We start from the raw sequence: 21,256 nt of genomic DNA, 5'->3' as shown, positions 1-21,256 counted from the left end.
GTGCAGCAAACTACTGTCATCATGATGTAAAAAAAAAAAATACATCCCTAATTGGTAATTCACAATTTTTTTATTCATGAACAGAATATAAATAACTCCTTTCCTCTTTTATTGGTGATAATATGTCACATTTATTTCAATGAGCAGGTTGATAAAACCATAAAACTTGAACAGAGGAAGTGGCATGTTTAAGTAGAATTTATGACAAGTAGTAGGGGGCGACATTAAAACAAACTCAAAAGAATTCACAGCTAACATTGAAACAATAAATTATGTGCAGTCGACGCAATGTGCTCCACAGTCCTGCATACAAACGTACATGGTCAATTTTCTAGCACTTTATATACGTCTGGGCAAGAAAATGCTAAATCTGGAGTGGATACGAGTCCAGCTCATTCAATTATCTCTGTTTTGTGTCTTCAAATAGTACTAATAATATTCAACATGATAAAAAGAGATGGTGCTAGTGATCAGATGGGCGGTGAAGGATCTCAGAAGTAAAAGCAGACTAATATATTAACGCTGGATTTTCTGTGAACTCCGCAGTTTGACGTTGATGCTGCGATGTCAGTAACGAAGAGTAAAGCTGATGAGGAGTTATACACAGTGGTTCGGTTGGACACACACACACACACACACACACACACACACACACACACACACACACACACACACACACACACACACACACACACACACACACACACACACACACACACACACACACACACTCACACAGGCCTACTGGAAAATGCTTCCACAGGACTGTGGCGGCAGGCAGTTAAATCCCTGAAAACAGAAGTCAGGCTCATCCTGCTGGATGTCACAGATGTTCTGGTTGAGACAGGTAATAAAATCCTCCATAGCGGGTTCAACAGAACCACTCAGCATGGGATCAGGGTGAGTTTCCAGAGGGCACTGCAGATGAAGAAGATCCACATCTTGTTCTGAGGGAAAAGAGAAAGAGAAAGTTGTTTCTGGTGTCATGGCTGTGTGGTTTATTTGTGGAAATGCTTTCACGGGTAAATAAGAGTGACAAAAATGGAAGCCAAAAAAAAGAAAAAGTAAAGAGGGATGCTGTAAGGAGCTTCATGCAAAACATTCATGAACTGCTTATCACTTTCTTCAGTCATTTCAGTTTAACTCTTTTTAATATCGCAGTTCAAACTGTACCCAAGTTACATACATGTTTAATTCTTAAAGGAACAGTTTAACACAACTCTTATATGGTGCCCTTGATAACTAAAATTACACTGAGCAGCTGTTTAGCTTGACTTCACATAAAGACTGCAGTACGAGGCTGAACGGCTACCCTGGCTCTATTAGATGGTCAAAAATCTGCCAAAAAGTGCTTTTAAAAGCTCTAATAAACAACTTTTTGGGGGATCTGACAAGTCTCAAGAATCAAAAGACTCATGACCGATAAATAATCACATAACCCTTTGTAAAACAGCAAGTTCTTGTTTTTACACTGTGATTTTTGTATAGATTCAACCAACAAAGTATAACTCAAAGGTATATTTTAGATAGTGCCGACCTCCACCAAGCTGCAGTAGATGTCCACATGTCCCCAGTTTGTTGAAGCAAGCAGCTGCACCGGCAGGGAAGTTAAGTCATGCACATGTTTTAGCTACCTCAAAAAAGTACCAATATTTACCATATTTTCACTGCTTTACTTTGCTGTTGGAAAAGAACAGTTATATCCATCTCCACTCTCTTCGAAGCCACCACTGTCCTTTGACCGAAATAGTCATTTTACCTGGCAGAACGTGGGAGTTGCTGGTCGACCGCTGCCTCAAACGCTTAGTTTGCGTGTGTTGTCGTGTGACTCTGGCGGTATTTTAACATTTTAGATCGAACTGCTGTTTACCAGCAATAAACCAGTTCTACGTTGTAAAATGACTGTTTATGACAGTGGAGTCTGGTGGCTTTGAAGACAGCTGGATAAGCTAAAAACGGCATCCTGTTAACCGGTGTTGATTTTTTTTTTTTTAGGTGGCTGAAACACATTTTGATGTCGACACTGACCGCAGCATTACATAACTCAGCTTTTGTTCCAGTACAACTGCCTGATTCTCCAAACTGGAGACATGCTGACTTCCATGTACTGCAGGGAATAGTGACTATGAACAAACAGCTCAAACAACCTTAAGCAATCCAAACTATCCCTTGAATCAGTTATTCACTTTTAGAGGTTAAAGTAGATTTGTCACCTGCCTTCATGCCAAGAAAAGTGTTTAAATGTAAAAGCATCAGAAAGAAGATTAAAAAGGATGTAAAATCAAATCAATGACTTTCGACAGTCCCTTCAGGATTTCAGTTCATTTTTCTGATTGTTTTGATTGTTTTATTTTGTGCCAGATTTTCAACAACAACAAAAAAATGTTGACATCAACTGGTAAAGACTGGTATGTAATCACTTCCTGTGAGAATAATCCTGCAGCACATCACAGATATATTTTAGTTCTCATCTTTTTTTTGTTTGTATTTATTGAACTTAGAGAGCCATGGCAGGGCTCAAAGTGATAAAGTGTCTTTTATATCCAAACTGAAAATCACAGCGAATTTTGTAAAATTGCTTGAGATTGCTTGAATTTAATCGTTGCGATCGCAGGAAGAATTTCCTGGAGGGACTTGTCAGTAATAGTTTCCACCCAAACACCTGCACACCTTTTAGATTGTATGTTTAGTGCAGCAGACTGAAGTCCACGTGCATGCAGCAGAAGCAGCCAACACCCTCATCACACTTCAGTTAATTCAACAATAGCTGTCGCCTGACAACTTCTACTGAATGTTGACATCAAGTTCCTCCTGATTTCATACACCGCAGGACCGAAACAGAGCTGGTGACAGAGCTGTCTGACGAAGGGGAGCGTGATTTGCCTGACAAGGATTTTAGCTGGATTGGACAGCAAGGAGAGCCATGACTCACCAGCTGCCTCTCCATACAGAGGCCCGACTGGCTCCAGGCCTTCACCCTGTGCCATGTCAGAGGGCATTGGTGACTTAGCCTCCAGTGTGTTCCTACATGACCAATGACAAACAGTCATTAACGGGTATAGGCACCGTGCATCCTGGATGAAATGCGTTTTTAGCCTGTTGAATTTAAGGGAGTAGTTTTGTGTTATAATTCGAATAAGCCAGACGCTGTGAATCCGACTCATACTCACTCCTTTGAAATAAACATCAGCTTGGTTCTGATGTACACAATGTAGGGGCTGTCATCTGAAAGAGAAGGAGTTCACATGTGATTTCAAATGTCTTGTATTTTGTAGTAATAATACGTATCTGCAGTGCTGTATGGAGTCCTTACCTCCGATCTTGTCTACGTAGTATTTTCCAAACGCCTCGTCTTTAGGGGTGTTAGGATACAAGTACAGGAGAGGATTTTCTGGGACATTTTCAGCCTCGAAGATCTGGAAGTTCCTGATGATTTCATGGAAGGGGATCTGGGAAAGGTCGACTTTGGTGAAGGGCTGGACCGTCTTTACGTAAGGCTCACCTGAAACACAGAGTGGAGGATAGATAGAAAGTGTAATGAGGCAGGCAGCTTGTTTGTATTTCTGTGTACAAGTTAACAGTTTAAGACGTCCCACCGATGAAGGTGGTCTCCACCCAGGAGAAGGTGATTCCGCCGATGACGCTCTCACTGAAGCGCAGCAGGAATGTTCCTCTCTGTTTCTTCTTCAGGATGGATTTCTCTTTGCCTTTGTTCACAAACCCCATGATGAGGCTGCAGCACACAAAAAAAGATTTTACTCCGACAGGAAACTCTCATTTCACAGGAGCTGAACTGAGACCTGTCCTTCTGAGTAAAATGTTGGATTCATTTTTTAAAACCTGGTTAAAAACAAATCCTTCAGCCCGATCGGCTGCAGGTGGATTAACAACTACCTGCATCGTGGCCAACAGGTTTTAGGGTGAACACCAGATATGACCTCATTTTTAAACAGGAACATCTGTCTATCACTGTCATCTATTACAGTTATTACACTTTAATTTTAGCATGAAAAATAAACAGCAAAATAAAAGTTTATACAGTAAAAAGTCTCAGATAAATGTGAAAAAAAAAAAGATATAAAGTCTGTAACTGGGAAACAATTAGTCACTTGAACTTTAACAAACTACTTGATTAACTGTGAATTCTGTGCTAAAAACATGATCATGCAATTAAAGCAGCTCCTTAATAGATTTTAGTGAGCTTTCCTTTTTCAAAACACACTGAAAAGTCTATTTCACATCCATTTAACTACCAATTATGCACCCAGCATTACTATGTAGTCTGTCCACCGCATACGTTGGTAATAAGAAATAAAATCAAAACTGTTAAAAGGTGATTTAAGTGCAAACATCAAAGATTTAGTGTTGAATTCCTGATTTTATCCTGATTGCACCGTGTTAGCCTGAATTAGCTCTGCCTCACTTAAAGAACAGGACCCTGACTGAATGTGGAGGAAACGTACCCTTCCCTCCACAGGTCCTCCAGGTATGTTTTCACCATCACCAAGATACCGTCGAACCACACCCAGAAAGTGTCGGGAGTGTTTTCCTGAAACAGAACAGGTGGAAAATATCATCAATACAAAGTGTATTCACAAACAATGAAGATGTCTTGTTTCAGACCTATGCAGTTGTCTTTTTTCTTTTTTTTTCAGTTAGCAGGAGCCAACCTCTGGTGGCGCTCAGTGGTACTGCAACACACAAATACTCTGCTTAAAACACACAGATGTGCAACAGTGCAAAACCATGCAAAGGAATTCAAAATAAAACGATTATAATATTTCCGATTATTGCTACGTGCATCAACCTGCTCAGATCCGTTTCCTCTGCAGAGAAGCATTCTTAACTACAACCTGGCAAACCTGCTGTTAGAAGCTACGAACATACCTGTTTTTCAAAGGGAACACTGATTGCTTTATTTCGTGTTACGACCAAAACTCACCTTTGTCTAATTAGGCCATTGAGTACGACAACTCTGAAGCCTGCAGCTCACTCTGGCGTCAGATTATCTACCATTAAAGTAGCTAAAGTGGATTTGGACACACCATCAATCAATAAAATATATCCTTAAGAATCTGCATTCAGGCCAGCAGCTCAGCAACGGCTGTAATCTTCATAGTAAAGAGAACCAAGCGGTACGATGGAGAGAAGCTGAGCTCAGCAGGGGTTTTTTGGTTGTTTTTTTTAAATCAGAGATATTTCGGGTCGAGCGGTTGAGTTCTCGTTAATCCGTCGAGCCACACTGAAAAACATTTCATATTCTTACCTTGCTAAATTTTGACCACGATACTTTGCAGCTATTGTAGTTCGGCTGCTTCCCTGGCAAGATAAAAAAAACAACAACATGTAAAACATAATGTGGAATAAAACAAGCCGACAAATAATGAGTGAATTTATGTTGAGCAAATATCATCATAATCAGATGAGGATTCTCATTATCACACTTTTCTATGGCAGAAAGACAACAGTGAAGGATGTAAATTATACAGCAGTCATGAACACACTTTAGCTCGACAATAACGCGTCTTCCTTCACATCCAGTCGATCTACGGTCGGCCTCATTCTTATGAGAACAGTCGAACAGTAAACAACCATCGATCGATACAGGATTTATTTTGGTTAATCAGAGACAGATGAATCTGCAGCGCGGTTCAAAGTTTAGAGGTGCTGCTATCTATCAATTTCAGCTTCCTGTCACGCCGAGTTGTTTCCTGGGATCATCTTCTGACTCACACATGAACAAATTTATCCCAAAAACATAAATCGACCACAGACGAGCAGCTGAAGCTGAAAATGGTGAAAGAATTTACCGAAGAGCCGGTGTGCAATCATTTCCAGCTGAGCTTCATCCAGACCGCGTTTGGTGGCAGAGAGAAACTGCCAACTCAGCATCTCTCCAAACTGCTGCCAAGTGGCTGCAGGAGAGTTGGCGAAGAACATGACATCCTGGAAAACCAGAACGAGGGATTGTTGTTGTTTTTTTAATAGAGTAGTTCAGAGCAGATTTTGAATGGTGATTTAGAAACTCGTCCCTGATGGCGATGTCTCACCTTGGGATCCTGACAGACCATGTTGAACCAGAGGACCGACGCCCAGGCGCTCTGCTGCTGGCTGGAGTTGGAGATGATGACCACGGGGAGGGAGGAGGCCTGGGTTCACACGTGGAAGCATTATTATCATTATTATTTCTTTACACCTAATAACTAATGACAGTTTTTACAAAGTCTGAACAAGAAGAAGAAACTCCACCTGCAACTCCACCGACAAGCCTTTCAGCTCAAACACAGTGTCGAAGTAGATGATGTGCAGCTCCTCTGTGACGCTCAGAGAAATCTGTTCACACAGATCACACACCAAACACACACCGAACACACACATCACACACCAAACACACACCGAACACACACCAAACACACAGATCACACACCGAACACACACCAAACACACACCGAACACACACCAAACACACAGAACACACACCAAACACACACCAAACACACACACACACCGAACACACACCAAACACACAGATCACACACCAAACACACACCGAACACACACCAAACACACCAAACACACACCGAACACACACCAAACACACACAGAACACACACACACAGATCACACAACACACACCAAACACACCAAACACACCAAACACACACCGAACACACACCAAACACACAGATCACACACCAAACACACACCGAACACACACCAAACACACCAAACACACACCAAACACACAGATCACACACCAAACACACACAGAACACACACCAAACACACACACAAACACACACCAAACACACAGATCACACACCAAACACACACAGATCACACACACACACAGATCACACACCAAACACACAGATCACACACCAAACACACACCGAACACACACCAAACACACAGATCACACACCGAACACACACCGAACACACACCAAACACACAGATCACACACCGAACACACACCAAACACACACAGATCACACACCGAACACACACCAAACACACACAGATCACACACAATTCAATAAACTTGAATTATTAGCATTAGCAGCGATGCTATCTTCCGGGTTTGCACAAGTCAACTCACATCACTGAATCCTTTACTGCCACCTCCAGACTTCTGCTCCTTCAGAGTCTGCAGACAAAATATTTATACATCAACATCACAATATTCAAGGGAGGTTCCTGCAAAACACTTTAGTCTTTTAATTACTTGAGTTTAGCTGCTGGAGACTGGTTTATAATAAACATGGGACAGGATTTATCCTTCGAATAATTCAAAGCTTTTATGTTTAATTGTTGCCGAGCGTTTCCTCTGCAGCTTTTGAAGAATTTTTCTCCTTTCAAGCCGTTATCACTCACTAGATGTCTGAAGTCGGCCACCATGCCTCCACTCTGGCTCTCAGCCATGTTCAAGGCCTTGGTTTTAGTTCCCAGGACGTTAAAACGACGGTATCTACACAGAGCAGGTTGAGTGAAGACACATTCACATTAAATGTGAAGGTTAAAGGCAGCTCCTCTAAAAAATATATCACGTAAGATGGGAGAAGTTATTTACAAACAAAAAAAACTCACCCTTTGATCTGAGGAGCCTCCCTACTTTCAAGAGTGAGACAAACAGAGCAGAGACCACAAGAGAGCAATAAAACGTCAACCGCTATTGTTTGAAGTGAAGAACTGAAGGTTTATTCTGTGAAGGGAAAAACATCTCACCTGTCCATGGACACATCCACCTTCATGGAGTTGTTCAGTTCAAGAAACTTCACAAGGAGTCTGAAAGTATCAAGTCGATGTTACAACTTAATGAGAAAAACAGGAAACCGGGAGCGCGTCAAGGTTACAGTACGAAACAAAAGTCTGACTGTCCTGAGTCATGAGAACAAGATAACACAAGGGTTTGGAAAAAAATGCATGAAATCATCTTTGTTCTCCTTCTTATCCTCATGTTATTTAAGAACTGCAGTGATGTTTACCAGAGTGATTGTTTTGATCAAAAAATTTTCATTTTGTAGTAGATTTTCTCAAAAATTTGCGACGTAATTTGTGGAGTTTTAAGTGACTTTTTTTCCGTTCAAATTGCATAATCTTTTTTAAAAAATTTATATATATTTTTTTTTTTTTTAAAGCGCAACCTGAGAAAGATGAATATGTAACAACTTCCTGTGATAAAAATCCTGCTGCACATTACAGAAATATTCCAGTTCTCATCATTTTTTATGTATTTATTGAACTTAGAGAACCATCACAGGGCTCAAAGTAATAAAAAGACTGTGCACAAAAACAAAGTTCAGTCTCTTACAGCTGCAAGTGTGTAGAAAACGAATTGAACGTGCAGCATTCCTCATTTTAGCCGAGAACACCACATTTCCCACAAACCCCGTCACTTCTGTTTTTTTCGCTTGTTCCTGTTTTCTCGGGGTCAGAGTTTGTTGTGATGGTGAGAGGAGAAGGGGGCGGAGCCTTGCTGATTGCAAACAAGGAGTTATTTCTTTTTATAAAGTCAGTTTTGTTTGGGAAGACGACTTTATGCTGTAATACTTTCAGCAGAGTTTCTGTTGACTAAATTTTTTGCACCAAAACAAAACTTCAAAACTTTTGCGAAATTTCTTGAATTTGTGTAAATTATTGTGATCGCAAGATGGTTAATTTAATGAACTACAATAAATCACAGCATATCATATCTTAGTTGGTTTTCCTCAGTGGTCTAACATGCACAATTATTATAATAACTACTACATATTTAATCATTAAAACTCACACAACACATCACAATCAGTGCATTGGTCAGAAATGTCTCATTATGGCGGTATGTGCAGATCACGTGACCAACGAGTGCAACGCTCACCTGGTCTTCACGGAGAACTGAACGTTGGTGCGGAGAACCATCTGTCCTTTTCCCTGAGGCATCGACGGCTGAGTCTCAACCACAAAGGAACTTCAGGGAACAGTGAAACAACGATGTCAGTAAATTCCACTAAGAAATCCTGACAGTGAGACAGCATGTGAAACAGAGGACAGACCTATTGAGCAGAGCTCTCAGAAGAGTGTCCGTTCTCCTCTGCAGCGCCGGTTTCTGGGCCTTCACGGGGTCGTTCTCGTACGACACTTTCCCCACCAGCTCCTCCAGCTTAACGAGAAACTCTCGCACGTGGAACAGACACACGGCCACGCAGGTGAACCTGCAGAACGAGAGGAGGAGAGCAGAGGGAATAACTTTCACAGATCTGAGAAAAAGGAAAAGGCAGATGGTGAACACTAACATAGGAACTGGTGATAACTGTGGTGGCGGGATCAGGGACGTCATTATCACAATAATGACTGGTTTTCTACGTGCACTGACGAGAGAGGTTATTTATTGAAGTGTTGTCATAAATGCCAAACATCAGAACTGATGTGGAGCCGGTGGACTTGAACCCACCACTTCTCCAGCTGGTCCAGGCAGACGTTGTCCGGAGCGCCGATGCAGGCTTTCTGCTGCCTTCTCTGCCACTCCTGCAGCTCCTTCACCAGCAGCTCGATCAGACCCTCCGCCCGCTCCAGAAGCTTATTCAGGTCGGACAGGGTGCTCTAAGAAGTCAAAAGAAAGGAAAAAGAAGTGAGGAAAACTGAAGCGCCAAAGGTGATATTTGAGAATATCTTCGGCTCCTCACCTTTCTGCAGTCGTTCAGTTTGTTGACGAGCAACTGAAGAACTTTCATCTGTTCGTTCCTCACGGCTTCGTCTGCCACAGCTGATCAACAGTTTCCACAGAAGACGAGAGAGAACACGAAGCTGTGATTCAGTCATTCTCAGAAAACACTATCAGAACCTGCAAATATCCGTCCCGCCAGGATTTTGGAAGTTTTAAAAAAAATGTGCACATTTTTCAGCACTACCTGCTAAAGAGTAATATGAAAGGACTTTGCGTGATAAATAATCCTGTTGCACATCACAGAAATATTTTAATCTTTCTTTATATATTTATTGAACTTAGAGAACCATCACGGGGCTCAAAGTGATAAAAAGACTCTAAAGTTATGAATCTTTCCAGAACAAACCGTCTGTGACTGAAATATAGAAACAAAGAACACATCTGCTGTCAGAATAAGAGATTTACATGATGTTTACTTCATATTAAGACTGTATCCACCCAAACAAAGTGCAGTCTCTTACAGCTGGAAGTGTGTATAAAACTAATTTAACATACAGTATTCTTCATTTTAATATTAAGACCACAAACCCCGTCACTTCCTGTTTCCTCCGGTACACAGTTTGTTTTGCTGCTGAGAGCAGACGGAGCAGAGTCGTGCTGATTGTAAATCAGGAGTATTTTTGTTAATAAAGTGAGTTTTGTTTGGAAAGGCCACTTCATGTCGTAATACTCAGCAGAGCTTCTGTCAACGGCATTTTTTTGCAGAAAAATCATGAGAATTTTGCAAAATTGCAAGCTCCCCCCAAATATTGCAGAGATTGGTTGAATTTGCAAAATCACAACTGAAATATAAAACCAAACGTTTTAACCTGCTCACCTTCCATCTTGTGTGTTTGATATTTAAAATCAAACTCGTCTTGCTGCTCCTCCAGACATATGATTGTATGCTCCATGCACTATACCCCCCCCCCCAAAAGAAGAATGAATTACAAAATTCTTATGTTCTATCGACACAGCACAACGTAAAAACACAGAGCAACGTGATCTGCACCTGCACGTCGTTCCTGAGGCCGGCCAACTGACGTTCAAGGTCCTGCTGGCTGCTCGTCTCCATGGCTTCCTGCTCGACATGCAACAGCTGGACCTGAGACGAATGCAAAAACAGCAGAGAAAGTTTCTTCTTTCAGATGTGGTCCTGGGTATTGATGACTCAGCGAGTGAAAGTTTGTACTCAGTACATGTGCATCTCTCTCAGTCACTAAAATAATGAGCTGTGACGTGTAGATGGCGATTCCTTAACGAGTTGTCGCACCGACCTGTTCAGCCAGATCAGCACTCGCCAGGATCTCCTTCTCTTTCTCCAAAAACCACAGGACCGTGCTTGCCAGAGCACACGGTTCATCCAAATACCTCTGTCAGAGAGAGACGCATCACAACCACATCAGAGGCAAAGTAAGTTAGTCAAATTTGCACTGCACACAGTATAATTGCAGAAAAAACAAGTCCAACCCTGCAAAGTACAAATACACAGTTCAGGACCGATACAGGAGATCATTCCTGCCTATTATTATTGTATATATTGTGCATTGTTACATTTAATATTTTTCTATGTTATCTTTATTGCTTTACCCCGTATAAATGCTGCTGTAGCAGAAGAAATTTCCCGTTGTGGGATTAATGAAGTAATTATCTATCCATCTAGTTTGTTTGACAAGCCAACATACTGACAGGGAGTTCATTTTCCAGTCCCTCCGGGGAATAGTGAATGCAAATTCAGGCAATCTCCCTCATATTTGCAGGAGTTTGCAATTTTGCAAAATTCACACAACTTTTCAAGTTTTTCAAAATAAATTCAGAAAGGCTCTGCTCCCGCTCATCTCCCCGTCAAAATAAACTTCATGCTCACAAACTGGAACAACAGGAAGTGAATTTTAAGGAAATGTGGTCTTATCATTGACATGAGGAATATGTAAAAATAGTTTTCTACACACTTCCAGCCGCAAGAGACTGCACTTTCTTTGTGTGCATACAATCAGCGTTGAATTAATAAGAAGTAAACATCATGTTCTTCTTCTTCATCTTATTCTGACAGCAGATGTTTTCTTTTTTTCCAAGATTTGCAACTTTTGCGAGTTCCCTCACTTTTACAGAAAAAAAAACTCATTCAAAACTCCACAAATTACGTCGCAATTTTGGAGAAAATCGGCTGTAAAATCAACAATTTTTTTATCACAACAATCACAAAAAAAAACAAAAACCACTCAGTGAAATCTTGGAAGGACGGATTATCTTTTCTTTTTCTCAAGCAACATGCAAATGGTGATTCAATACTCATGTAAAACACTGTGAAGGGAGCTGGTTCTGTTCACAGAGGATAATTGAAATGCATATATAGATGTGACGGAGGTACGGTTTAGTTTTGCAAACCTGAAAGTTTTGTTTTGAACGTCTGATGTTGTGCTGCAGTAAGAAGTTCTCCTCCTGGAAGAAGCGGCTGTGTTGGATGTCCAGGTTCTCCAGCAGGACCTGGAACAGCACCGCGGCCAGGTCGTGGTCCCGGGCTGCTCTTTCCCTGACGAACAACAGCGGGAGAGAAACAGGTTCCTCTACATTAATCCTGGACTGAGGTGTGTCGACTGATGTCAGAGACGCTGCTGCCTTACCACTCCTGCTTCTCTATCCACCCCGACAGGTAGTGCCGGACGTCCATGGGCAAAGCATCCCTGTCGTAGAGCTCGTGCAGCTGCTGTCCGTACACAGCAGGAAGCTGCCTCAGTCTCTCCCACTGGGCCATCCTGAGCACGATCTGGGACACACACCAACATGGATGTACAAATACAGAAAACAGCAATTGTTCTAACGCAGCTGTTCCGTTAAAAGTAATAGCAGGTTTATGAAGCACCTTTCAAAATAAAGCTGCAAAGATAGTCGCCGTAAATATGATCCAAAACTTCACATATGAACCAGATTAAACCATTTAAGTGAAAACGTCTCCGGGTGCCATACAACAGATTGTATGATGCCATACTGGTCCTGCTATGTCAAACATGTCTGTAAACAACCGCTGAGGGGACAAAGTGCAAACTGTCGACGAACCATAAACTCACTGTCACGACTGAAAACTGGTTTTATTGATCAAAGAGGATCAAGTCGAGAATACTTTCTGCAGATTAGCAAGATCTTGAAAAGATTATGTAAACATGACGACCGTCGCCCGACCCGTCGGTGACAACACGTTTACTCACCTTATCTGAAGTTGTCAAAGCGAGTCCACTGAGAAGTATTTGAAGTCAATCTTAATTTCGGCGCATTGCCAGCTCTCGTTACCGGAGGTACAAGCTGCAGCTACGGTCGCTGTTAATTGTCGGTGAAACAAAACTGCCCGTGAGGAGTCCGCAGGCGTGTGAATGTTATTTCCTCCGTATTTCCACCTCATTGGATATCGTCTTAACCTCCCTATGGCCTTCTTGACGTCGAACTCCGGGCGCCATTTTGGCTCTGAAGCCACTGCTGTTAACGGCTTTAAAAGAGCCGAAATGTCGCGTGCAGTCAGACAGTTTCCTCGCGAGGTCAGAGCTAAGCACCTGATTGGCGGATCCGATGAAAAAAGCGCACAATGCCATTGGTGCGTTTTTATGTCCCTCCGCGGTAAAGCGGAGTGTTCAGCAGAATAGAAACTTACGGCCGGTTTACCGTGAACGTTTCCCAGAAATGACGTTGTGAAAGCGGTGAACCGGAAGTGAGCACGTGATTCACCAAAACTCAAAAAAACAAACCCCCCAAAAACGGTTGTGTTTTTCTCTGCTGCGATGGAAAGTGATTAATATCATCACTTTTGGAGATAATTGTACTTTACTTGAGGATTTCCGCTTTCAAACAAGTAAATAAATACTACTGCCACGTCCAATAACAAAAGCTACCGACTTATATTGTATGTGTTTGTGATGAGGGGTTGACAGCGATGGGACCGTAATCGGAGCTGGTTGGGGGCTGTGACCACAGAGGGAGATGTTGGTATTACAATCTTCTTTATTGGATATTAGTGTGGGTGTGTAATAATGTGTAATAATGTGTAATAACGTGTAATAATGTGTAATAATGTGTAATAACGTGTAATAACGTGTAATAATGTGTAATAACGTGTAATAATGTGTAATAATGTGTAATAATGTGGAATAACGTGTAATAATGTGTAATAATGTGTAATAATGTGTAATGACGTGTAATAATGTGTAATAATGTGTAATAATGTGTAATAACGTGTAATAATGTGTAATAACGTGTAATAATGTGTAATAATGTGTAATAACGTGTAATAACGTGTAATAATATGTAATAATGTGTAATAACGTGTAATAATGTGTAATAATGTGTAATAATGTGTAATAACGTGTAATAATGTGTAATAACGTGTAATAATGTGTAATGACGTGTAATAATGTGGAATAATGTGGAATAACGTGTAATAATGTGTAATAACATGTAATAATGTGTAATATCGTGTAATAATGTGTAATAACGTGTAATAATGTGTAATAATGTGTAATAACGTGTAATAATGTGTAATAACGTGTAATAATGTGGAATAACGTGTAATAATGTGTAATAATGTGGAATAATGTGGAATAATGTGGAATAACGTGTAATAATGTGGAATAACGTGTAATAATGTGGAATAATGTGTAATAATGTGGAATAACGTGTAATAATGTGGAATAATGTGGAATAATGTGTAATAATGTGGAATAATGTGGAATAATGTGTGGTTGTGGGTGTGTAAGTCTGTCTGTGAATAACAGTGTACACCTGTGTGAGTGTTTTCCATTAGGTGTGGTTGTACTGATCTCTGAATGCACACACCTGATCACGGAAACTCTGGTGACACTCTCTCTCTCTCTCTCTCTCTCTCTCTCTCTCTCTCTCACCCACCTACCGACTCTCTCTCTCTCTCTCTCTCTCTCTCTCTCTCTCTCTCTCTCTCTCTCTCTCTCTCTCTCTCTCTCTCTCTCTCTCTCTCTCTCTCTCTCTTCTCTCTCTCTCTCTCTCTCTCTCTCTCTCTCTCTCTCTCTCTCTCTCTCTCACTCTCTCTCTCTCTCTCTCTCTCTCTCTCACTCTACCGACTCTCTCTCTCTCGCTCTCTCTCTCTCTCTCTCTCTCTCACTCTCTCTCTCTCTCTCACGACTCTCTCTCTCTCTCTCTCTCTCTCTCTCTCTCACCTACCGACTCTCTCTCTCTCTCTCTCTCTCTTACTCTCTCTCACTCTCTCTCTCTCTCTCTCTCTCTCTCTCTCTCTCTCACTCTCTCTCTCTCTCTCTCTCTCACTCTCTCTCTCTCTCTCTCTCTCTCTCTCTCTCTCACTCTCTCTCTCTCTCTCTCTCTCTCTCTCTCTCACTCTCTCTCTCTCTCTCTCTCTCTCTCTCTCTCTCTCTCTCTCTCTCTCACTCTCTCTCTCTCTCTCTCTCTCTCTCTCTCTCTCTCTCTCTCTCTCTCTCTCTCTCTCTCTCTCTCTCTCTCTCTCTCTCTCTCTCTCTCTCTCTCTCTAACTCTCTCTCTCTCACCTACCGACTCTCTCTCTCACTCTCTCTCACTCTCTCTCTCTCTCTCTCTCTCTCTCTCTCTCTCTCTCTCTCTCTCTCTCTCTCACCTACCGACTCTCTCTCTCCTGCTCTCTCTCTCACTCTCTCTCTCTCTCACTCTCTCTCTCTCTCACCTACCGACTCTCTCACTTTCTCTCACTATCTCTCTCACTATCTCTCTCACTCTCTCTCTCTCTCCTACCGACTCTCTCTCTCACTCTCTCTCACTCACTCACTCTCTCTCTTTCTCTCTCTCTCTCTCTCACCTACCAACTCTCTCACTCTCTCTCTCTGTGTCTCTCTCTCACTCACTCTCTCTCTCTCTCTCTCTCTCACTCTCTCTCTCTCTCTCACTCTCTCTCTCTCTCACCTACCGTCTCTCTCTCTCTCTCTCTCTCTCTCTCACCCTCACTCACTCTCTCTCTCACTCTCTCTCATTCTCTCTCTCACTCTCTCTCTCTCTCACTCTCTCTCTCTCACTCTCTCACTCTCTCTCTCTCTCTCTCTCTCTCTCTCTCTCTCTCTCTCTCACTCTCTCTCTCTCTCTCTCTCTCTCTCTCTCTCTCACTCTCTCACTCTCTCTCTCTCTCTCTCTCTCTCTCTCTCTCTCTCTCACTCTCTCTCTCTCTCTCTCTCTCTCTCTCTCTCTCACCTACCGACTCAGCAACAACGAGCACATGCGTTACAGGGATGCCCACAAGGGCTCTGATTGGCTGATTCTTTCAGTCCGTATAACGACTAGTAAAGTCTTTTAATAGTTAGTGTTGTGTTTTATTGATGTTTTACATTTAATTAATACTTCCGTATTAAAGCTGCTCAATCTAACCACACTAATAGGCATCAGGCAAACTTCCTCTTTATTTTTAAAATCCTCAAAAGGGGCTTTTGCAAATCAATTATGTGACATTTTGCACAATCAATTGATTGTTTTTAAGTTTCAGTCAGGATTACGAGTACATCATGGCACAGAAACAGCACTGGTGAAACTTACCAAAGATCTTCTCAGTGCTTCAGACAGAGAACTCCCGACACTGCTCCTGCTAGATCTTGGAGCTGCACTTTATTTGTGTCTTTACAATGAATAACTGGTGGTTCTTCTTTAAAATCAAAAAAAGATAAATAGTTGCTTTTATCTACCGGGAGCTGTTGGACTATCTTTAAAACAGCAAACCTGGCAGTGTTATTTTCTTCCACCTTTGTGCATTTTATTAAAGTAATATCACATTCACTGTATTCAGTTCCTCAGTTTCCACTCTCACCACCAGATGTCACACTTGACACATGGCAGGAATGAGGAGGCATTTAAAAAAAAAAAAAAAGAACATAATATAAATGTGTCATGCAGAAACTCATTATCTTGGAGTAGAAAGCACTGAAGGGTCCTGATTTCATATTCGCACATCATTACCTCTTTAAAACATGTTTTTGAATTGAATCAAATCCCTTTTTCTCACATTAACAGGCTGTTTGTTCTGTACTACATTTATCTGATGAGACAACACCACTCTTGGTCCTTATCTTTTCCCAGTAGATTTACAGAGCTAACGTTGTATTGTATATTTTATTGGTAGCTCTGGATCTGGATTCGTCCAGCTGATCAATCTACTGAGAAAGTATTAAAGTGGGTTGTGTACCCTCATGGTTGAAATGCACTTATTGTAAGTCACTTCGGATAAAAGCGTCATCTAAATGAAATTTAATGTAATGTAATATTAGTTGTTATCTTAAGTTGAGAAGTGTAGATCGATCAGTTTGGAACAGAGAGCAGAGTTCACAGGACTGTACTCAGGATGAGTCCTCCAGTGATCACACTGCAGATCATCTTTTAGACGGACATGTTACTAATCTGCATCCATAAATAACATTCTCTGGAAAATTATCAGTCCATACCAGATCATCTTGTTCAGGTTGTACAAATAAACAAGAAGCAGGAACTTGACGAGACATGTCACCGGTCTGTCACAGAGTCAACACGCACACAGAAAGAGAAAACAAACACACTGTGTTCACATGACTTGCATATCTTGGCTTGCACACAATAGACTCGGAGCTAAAACTAAAACCGCAGTGAAAAGAGAGATCAAATATTCCAATTCCAGATGTCTCAGACAACCGATTGAAACAGGCCTCGGCTGTTTTATACTGAAACACTCAAAACTCAAAGTACTGCACTTAAGTACAGTTTTGAGGTACTTGTACTTTACTTGAGTATTTCCACTTGATGCTACTTTATAATATCATTAAATATTCTACTATCTACTGTACTATATTATTATCTGACAGCTTTTGTTACCTTTAAGATAAAGATCTATATTTTCAAATTAATACTCATTTTTAAAGATTAAACCAGTGTTTTCCAAACTTGTTAGCTTCTTACAAAAATCAGTGCATTATCGGTGTCACATTTAGATATGTATAAATTGTTAACAGCGCCACCTAGTGGTAATTCTTCCCTCTAAACTTCTAAAACTTCAGTTTTCATAATTGAATGATGTCATATATAATCAGATCTCTGTCAGAGGACCAGTACTTTTACGTTAAAACTTTAAGAACATTTCGCTGCTAAAATTGATGTACTCTTGCTTAAATGTGATTTTTCATGCAGGTAGAAACTTTACTCACGCAAAAAAATAAGTTTAGTCATATTGCCCATAAGAATAACTTAGAATAATTGTATTTTGCACAAATCATTTATACCGTATAGCCTTTATTTAACCTTTTTTTTTTTACCTGGCCAACTGTTTTCTTTATTAATGTGTATAAACCACACGATGCCGTAGCCTAAAGTGAAAATATAATTCAATGTGATTTAATGCACATTAAACATCATTTTCTTGAGACTTTTCAGTCGCCCACACTTTGATAACAAACAGTCTGTTAATACACTGGACTCCCACACTGACAGTCACTATATGCACACAAATCTGATAAACAATTTATTAACATTTTGAGAAAAACAACAACATATAGAACAACAACATTTTTCATGCCAGTCTACCGTCCCTGCAATGATTACACCAGAGCTGAAAATGTGACTCTGACCTGATAAAAGGTTTTGATGGGAGGAAGAGGAAAAAGGAGATAACAGATGAAGTGATGACGGGTTGAAGGTGGAACTTCCTGAGACCAGTTTTTCAATGATGCTGATAATATGATCAACTGTTCTACTTCATCAATGACACACAAAAATAAATGATCTCTAAACTATCAATGGAAGCTTACTTTTAGAGTTTACAGATTATTGAGACTGTTTACTATCAATAAAATAAAGTTAATGTTTTACTCTGACTGAATTATAATTTCTTTGTTAGCTAAGTTTTCTGTGTCTCTCTCAAAAAAGAAAACAATCCTCTGAAATTCTTCTTTATCTTATTCATAAAGAACAATGAGAAAAGTTTTTGTCAATTTGTGTAAAATCACAAAAACAAAAGCTTTTTTTTTTTTTCCCCCCACAAATTGAGATGTGTAAATGTTTAATCCAGTTTTCCAAATAATCTAGATTATAAAACATTTAGCATTTTTTCTTTGTTATATTTACGATAACAGACACGGATCCTCTCTCTTGAAGAATAAATCTAGAGATGTGAGTATTTATTGTCTGATTTCTGGGTCCCTCTCTCTACTGGACGGTGATGACGCCGTCCTCCCAGCTGAACTGGTTCACCAGCACGTCGTCTTCCTCCTTCATGGAGTTGAGCAGGTACCTGACGCCGGCCTTCACACCCGTCTTCACACCTGCCCCCAGGGCGTAGCCGGCCACCCCGGCGGTGCCGCCCGTGGCCACCATGAGGGCGTCTGTTCCCAGGTCCACGACGGTGAGGAGGGCTCTCTCCTTGGCCATTTCTGAGCAGTTGACGGAGGCGTAGTAGACAGCTGTGCCGAGGTTGTAGAAGGTGCTGACCCCAGGGATCCACTCCACCACGTTGTACACGCGCTCCTCGCTCCTGTTGGTGCAGCTCCTCTGAGCGCTGCGCTTCACCCGATGACCTGGAGCGTCTTCTGGGGCGCCGCACTGACGGATCCAGCACTCTGACTCCGAGGACTCCGACGGCAGGATGTGGCTTCCTTTCTTCAACACTGCCCGGTACAGACCGGCAGTGAGAGGCCCGCCGCTGGTCACACCGGCACACAGGACTCCCAGCTTCTCACAGCCGCTCACAGCATCCTCCAGTCCTCCGCTGGCTCCTTCCACAGCCGCTCCCACCAGCAGGGTCCCATTCACCCGGGTCCAGCCCTCACAGTGTCCCTCCGGCTCCGAGGTGCCGTCTCCCGCCGCAGCCAGCTGCTGGATGTTGAACATCACAGCCTCTATGTGCCGCCATGCTGGATCTCTCTCCGGAGGCGGCGCCGCAGGTGTAGGTTTAGGTGCCGACTTGCTCGTCCTCCTCTCTATCATCCCCTCCACCTCCATCAGGAGCTCGTCTGTGTCAGCCACTCCCAGCAGGCCGTACAGCTTCAGCACCAGGGTTTGGGCCTCCTGTGGGCAGCCTGCCACCACCAACACGGGCACCAAAGAGAGACCGAGCAGCTCCTGGGGGAACCCGGAGGACAACGGGTCATCCATACTGCTGGCAGACAGCAGCTCCTCACAGCTGACGTTCCCCCGAATGTGGAGACGGTCTTGGATGCGGCCCTGAAGCTTCGCCCCGAGGACGGAGGTCACCCGTCGAGCATATCGGAGTCTCTCTGAATGGGACCTTTCTGCAGATGGGAGACCAGTCTGGGCAGAGAGAAGGTCCTGTCGGGCCTCCTCCTCCTCTCCGTGGACGTCAGGTCCTGGAAGCAGAGTGTCTCTCTGTGCCAGAGGAGGTGGAGCCCTGCAGAGCGCCTGTTCATTCAACAGGAGCTGGATCACAAGCAGCCACTTCAACTTGGAGAACATCATCCCACACTGAAGAGATCTCTTTAACAACACTGAAACTAGGAGTGTAAGAAGACAACAACGTAAGAAATTATTCATCCTGGTCCTGAAAAAACAAAGTCTGATTACAATCTTGCAGAACAGCATGCTTATATTCCAGTGCAGAGGTCAACGGGCTTTTGTCCAAAAGTTTTGTGGTTGCTCCTGTTTCTCTGCATAAATATTTACCAGTAGGTAACCTTAAAATTATTATTATCACAAACAAGAGCCTCAATAAATCTCTGTCACTAATAAAAACAGATTGTCACATCAGGAGTGAGGATGCCTGTACACAAATACAAAATAATCAACATTTTTAAATGTTCTTTTGCAAGAACGAGGAATGCATTCTAACATGGAGCCTAAACTGAAGCCTTCGTACTCGACCTCTTTTTCTCTGCTGACTCCAACTAAAAATAGAAACAGTGTTCCACCCACAACTTAATATTGAAGTGCATCTTTTGATCCTGTCTCAGCTCTTCGTCTTACCTCAACGACAGTCCGGTCTGGTTTCCTGCAGTCCACAGCGTGTCAGTGCGACCGAGAAGGCTGCGACATGCAGGATGCTTTCTTTTTTTGCTTTCCCCCTTTTCTTAAAACACACATAGCGCTCGTCTTTCTCTCTCTGTGCCTCCAATGAGCGTCTCCTTCTTTACACATGACATCCCACAGCCCTCCCTCTGTATCATCTGTCTCCCTGCTCCCTCTTGTCTGTGGCCTCATTGCTCAATGGGGAGATCTGGGCCTGAATGTTGATTCATGTGAAGAAAGTCCATGTGTTCAAAAGCAGTTTTGTTTGTCTGCCCTTATATCCTCTCATCACCCCCTCCCTCTCTCGCCCCCCTCCACGCTTCCTCCTCCTCCTCCTCTTCGTCCCTCTGCTCGCTGGCAGGTTTTTGTTTTTGACCCAAATACTTGAAAGAAATCTCCCCCTCATGCCGTGAGCGAATTTATCTCTCGCAGGCAGGAAGGGAAGAGATGGAAAACAGGGCTGTGAGGTGAAGACGTGGCTCAGCCACACAATCAAACAAAAAACACACCGAAATTCAGATTATTTTAGTGTCTGACAACCTCTATAATTAATTTGAGGTCATTTAAGAAAAATCCTCTGAGACTCTTATAACACACGATATAA

General features: G+C 42.1%; 2 protein-coding genes across 3 annotated transcripts; both read right to left on the bottom strand.

Moving 5' to 3' along the window:
• Nucleotides 1-51: 51 nt before the first annotated feature.
• stat2 (signal transducer and activator of transcription 2) lies at nucleotides 52-13,081 on the bottom strand. 2 transcript variants are annotated; one of them, XM_069708192.1, is made up of 24 exons: nucleotides 12,891-13,081; nucleotides 12,309-12,451; nucleotides 12,073-12,217; nucleotides 10,962-11,057; nucleotides 10,697-10,789; nucleotides 10,523-10,601; nucleotides 9,665-9,744; nucleotides 9,433-9,581; nucleotides 9,035-9,193; nucleotides 8,860-8,949; nucleotides 7,728-7,787; nucleotides 7,590-7,613; nucleotides 7,377-7,470; nucleotides 7,102-7,149; nucleotides 6,250-6,333; nucleotides 6,051-6,149; nucleotides 5,811-5,946; nucleotides 5,267-5,319; nucleotides 4,464-4,549; nucleotides 3,597-3,733; nucleotides 3,314-3,502; nucleotides 3,171-3,225; nucleotides 2,933-3,024; nucleotides 52-947 (listed from the first exon to the last, which is right to left on the bottom strand). In XM_069708192.1, the coding sequence occupies exons 2-24, from the start codon at nucleotides 12,437-12,439 to the stop codon at nucleotides 742-744; spliced, it is 2,385 nt and encodes a 794-aa protein (XP_069564293.1). In that variant the 5' UTR covers nucleotides 12,440-12,451; nucleotides 12,891-13,081; the 3' UTR covers nucleotides 52-741. The 2 variants fall into 2 exon arrangements, with proteins under 2 accessions (XP_069564293.1, XP_069564303.1); XM_069708202.1 differs by having other exon boundaries at nucleotides 7,590-7,610.
• A 5,063-nt stretch (nucleotides 13,082-18,144) lies between these two features.
• On the bottom strand, nucleotides 18,145-20,904 carry apof (apolipoprotein F). The gene is made up of 2 exons (XM_069708180.1): nucleotides 20,611-20,904; nucleotides 18,145-20,141 (listed from the first exon to the last, which is right to left on the bottom strand). Exon 2 carries the CDS (start codon nucleotides 20,104-20,106, stop codon nucleotides 18,841-18,843), a length of 1,266 nt encoding a protein of 421 aa, XP_069564281.1. The 5' UTR covers nucleotides 20,107-20,141; nucleotides 20,611-20,904; the 3' UTR covers nucleotides 18,145-18,840.
• Nucleotides 20,905-21,256: the final 352 nt, after the last annotated feature.

Source organism: Brachyistius frenatus, unplaced genomic scaffold (genome assembly GCF_029030835.1).
Source record: "Brachyistius frenatus isolate BFR_SWC_R1_liver_20210118 unplaced genomic scaffold, ASM2903083v1 Contig_4, whole genome shotgun sequence".
Classification (NCBI taxonomy): Eukaryota; Metazoa; Chordata; class Actinopteri; family Embiotocidae; genus Brachyistius; species Brachyistius frenatus.
Note: the sequence above shows the minus strand (reverse complement) of the source record. Positions and strands in the feature narration are given on the sequence as shown.

Excerpts from the sequence above, each read along its gene's own strand:
- stat2 (XM_069708192.1), bottom strand. The coding sequence starts at position 12,439 with ATGGCCCAGTGGGAGAGACTGAGGCAGCTTCCTGCTGTGTACGGACAG. Across the intron at positions 10,790-10,961 it reads GTGCTGATCTGGCTGAACAG|GTCCAGCTGTTGCATGTCGA; the intron begins GTCGGTGCGACA and ends CATTCGTCTCAG. Across the intron at positions 9,194-9,432 it reads CTGGACCAGCTGGAGAAGTG|GTTCACCTGCGTGGCCGTGT; the intron begins GTGGGTTCAAGT and ends CTCGTTCTGCAG.
- apof (XM_069708180.1), bottom strand. The coding sequence starts at position 20,106 with ATGATGTTCTCCAAGTTGAAGTGGCTGCTTGTGATCCAGCTCCTGTTG.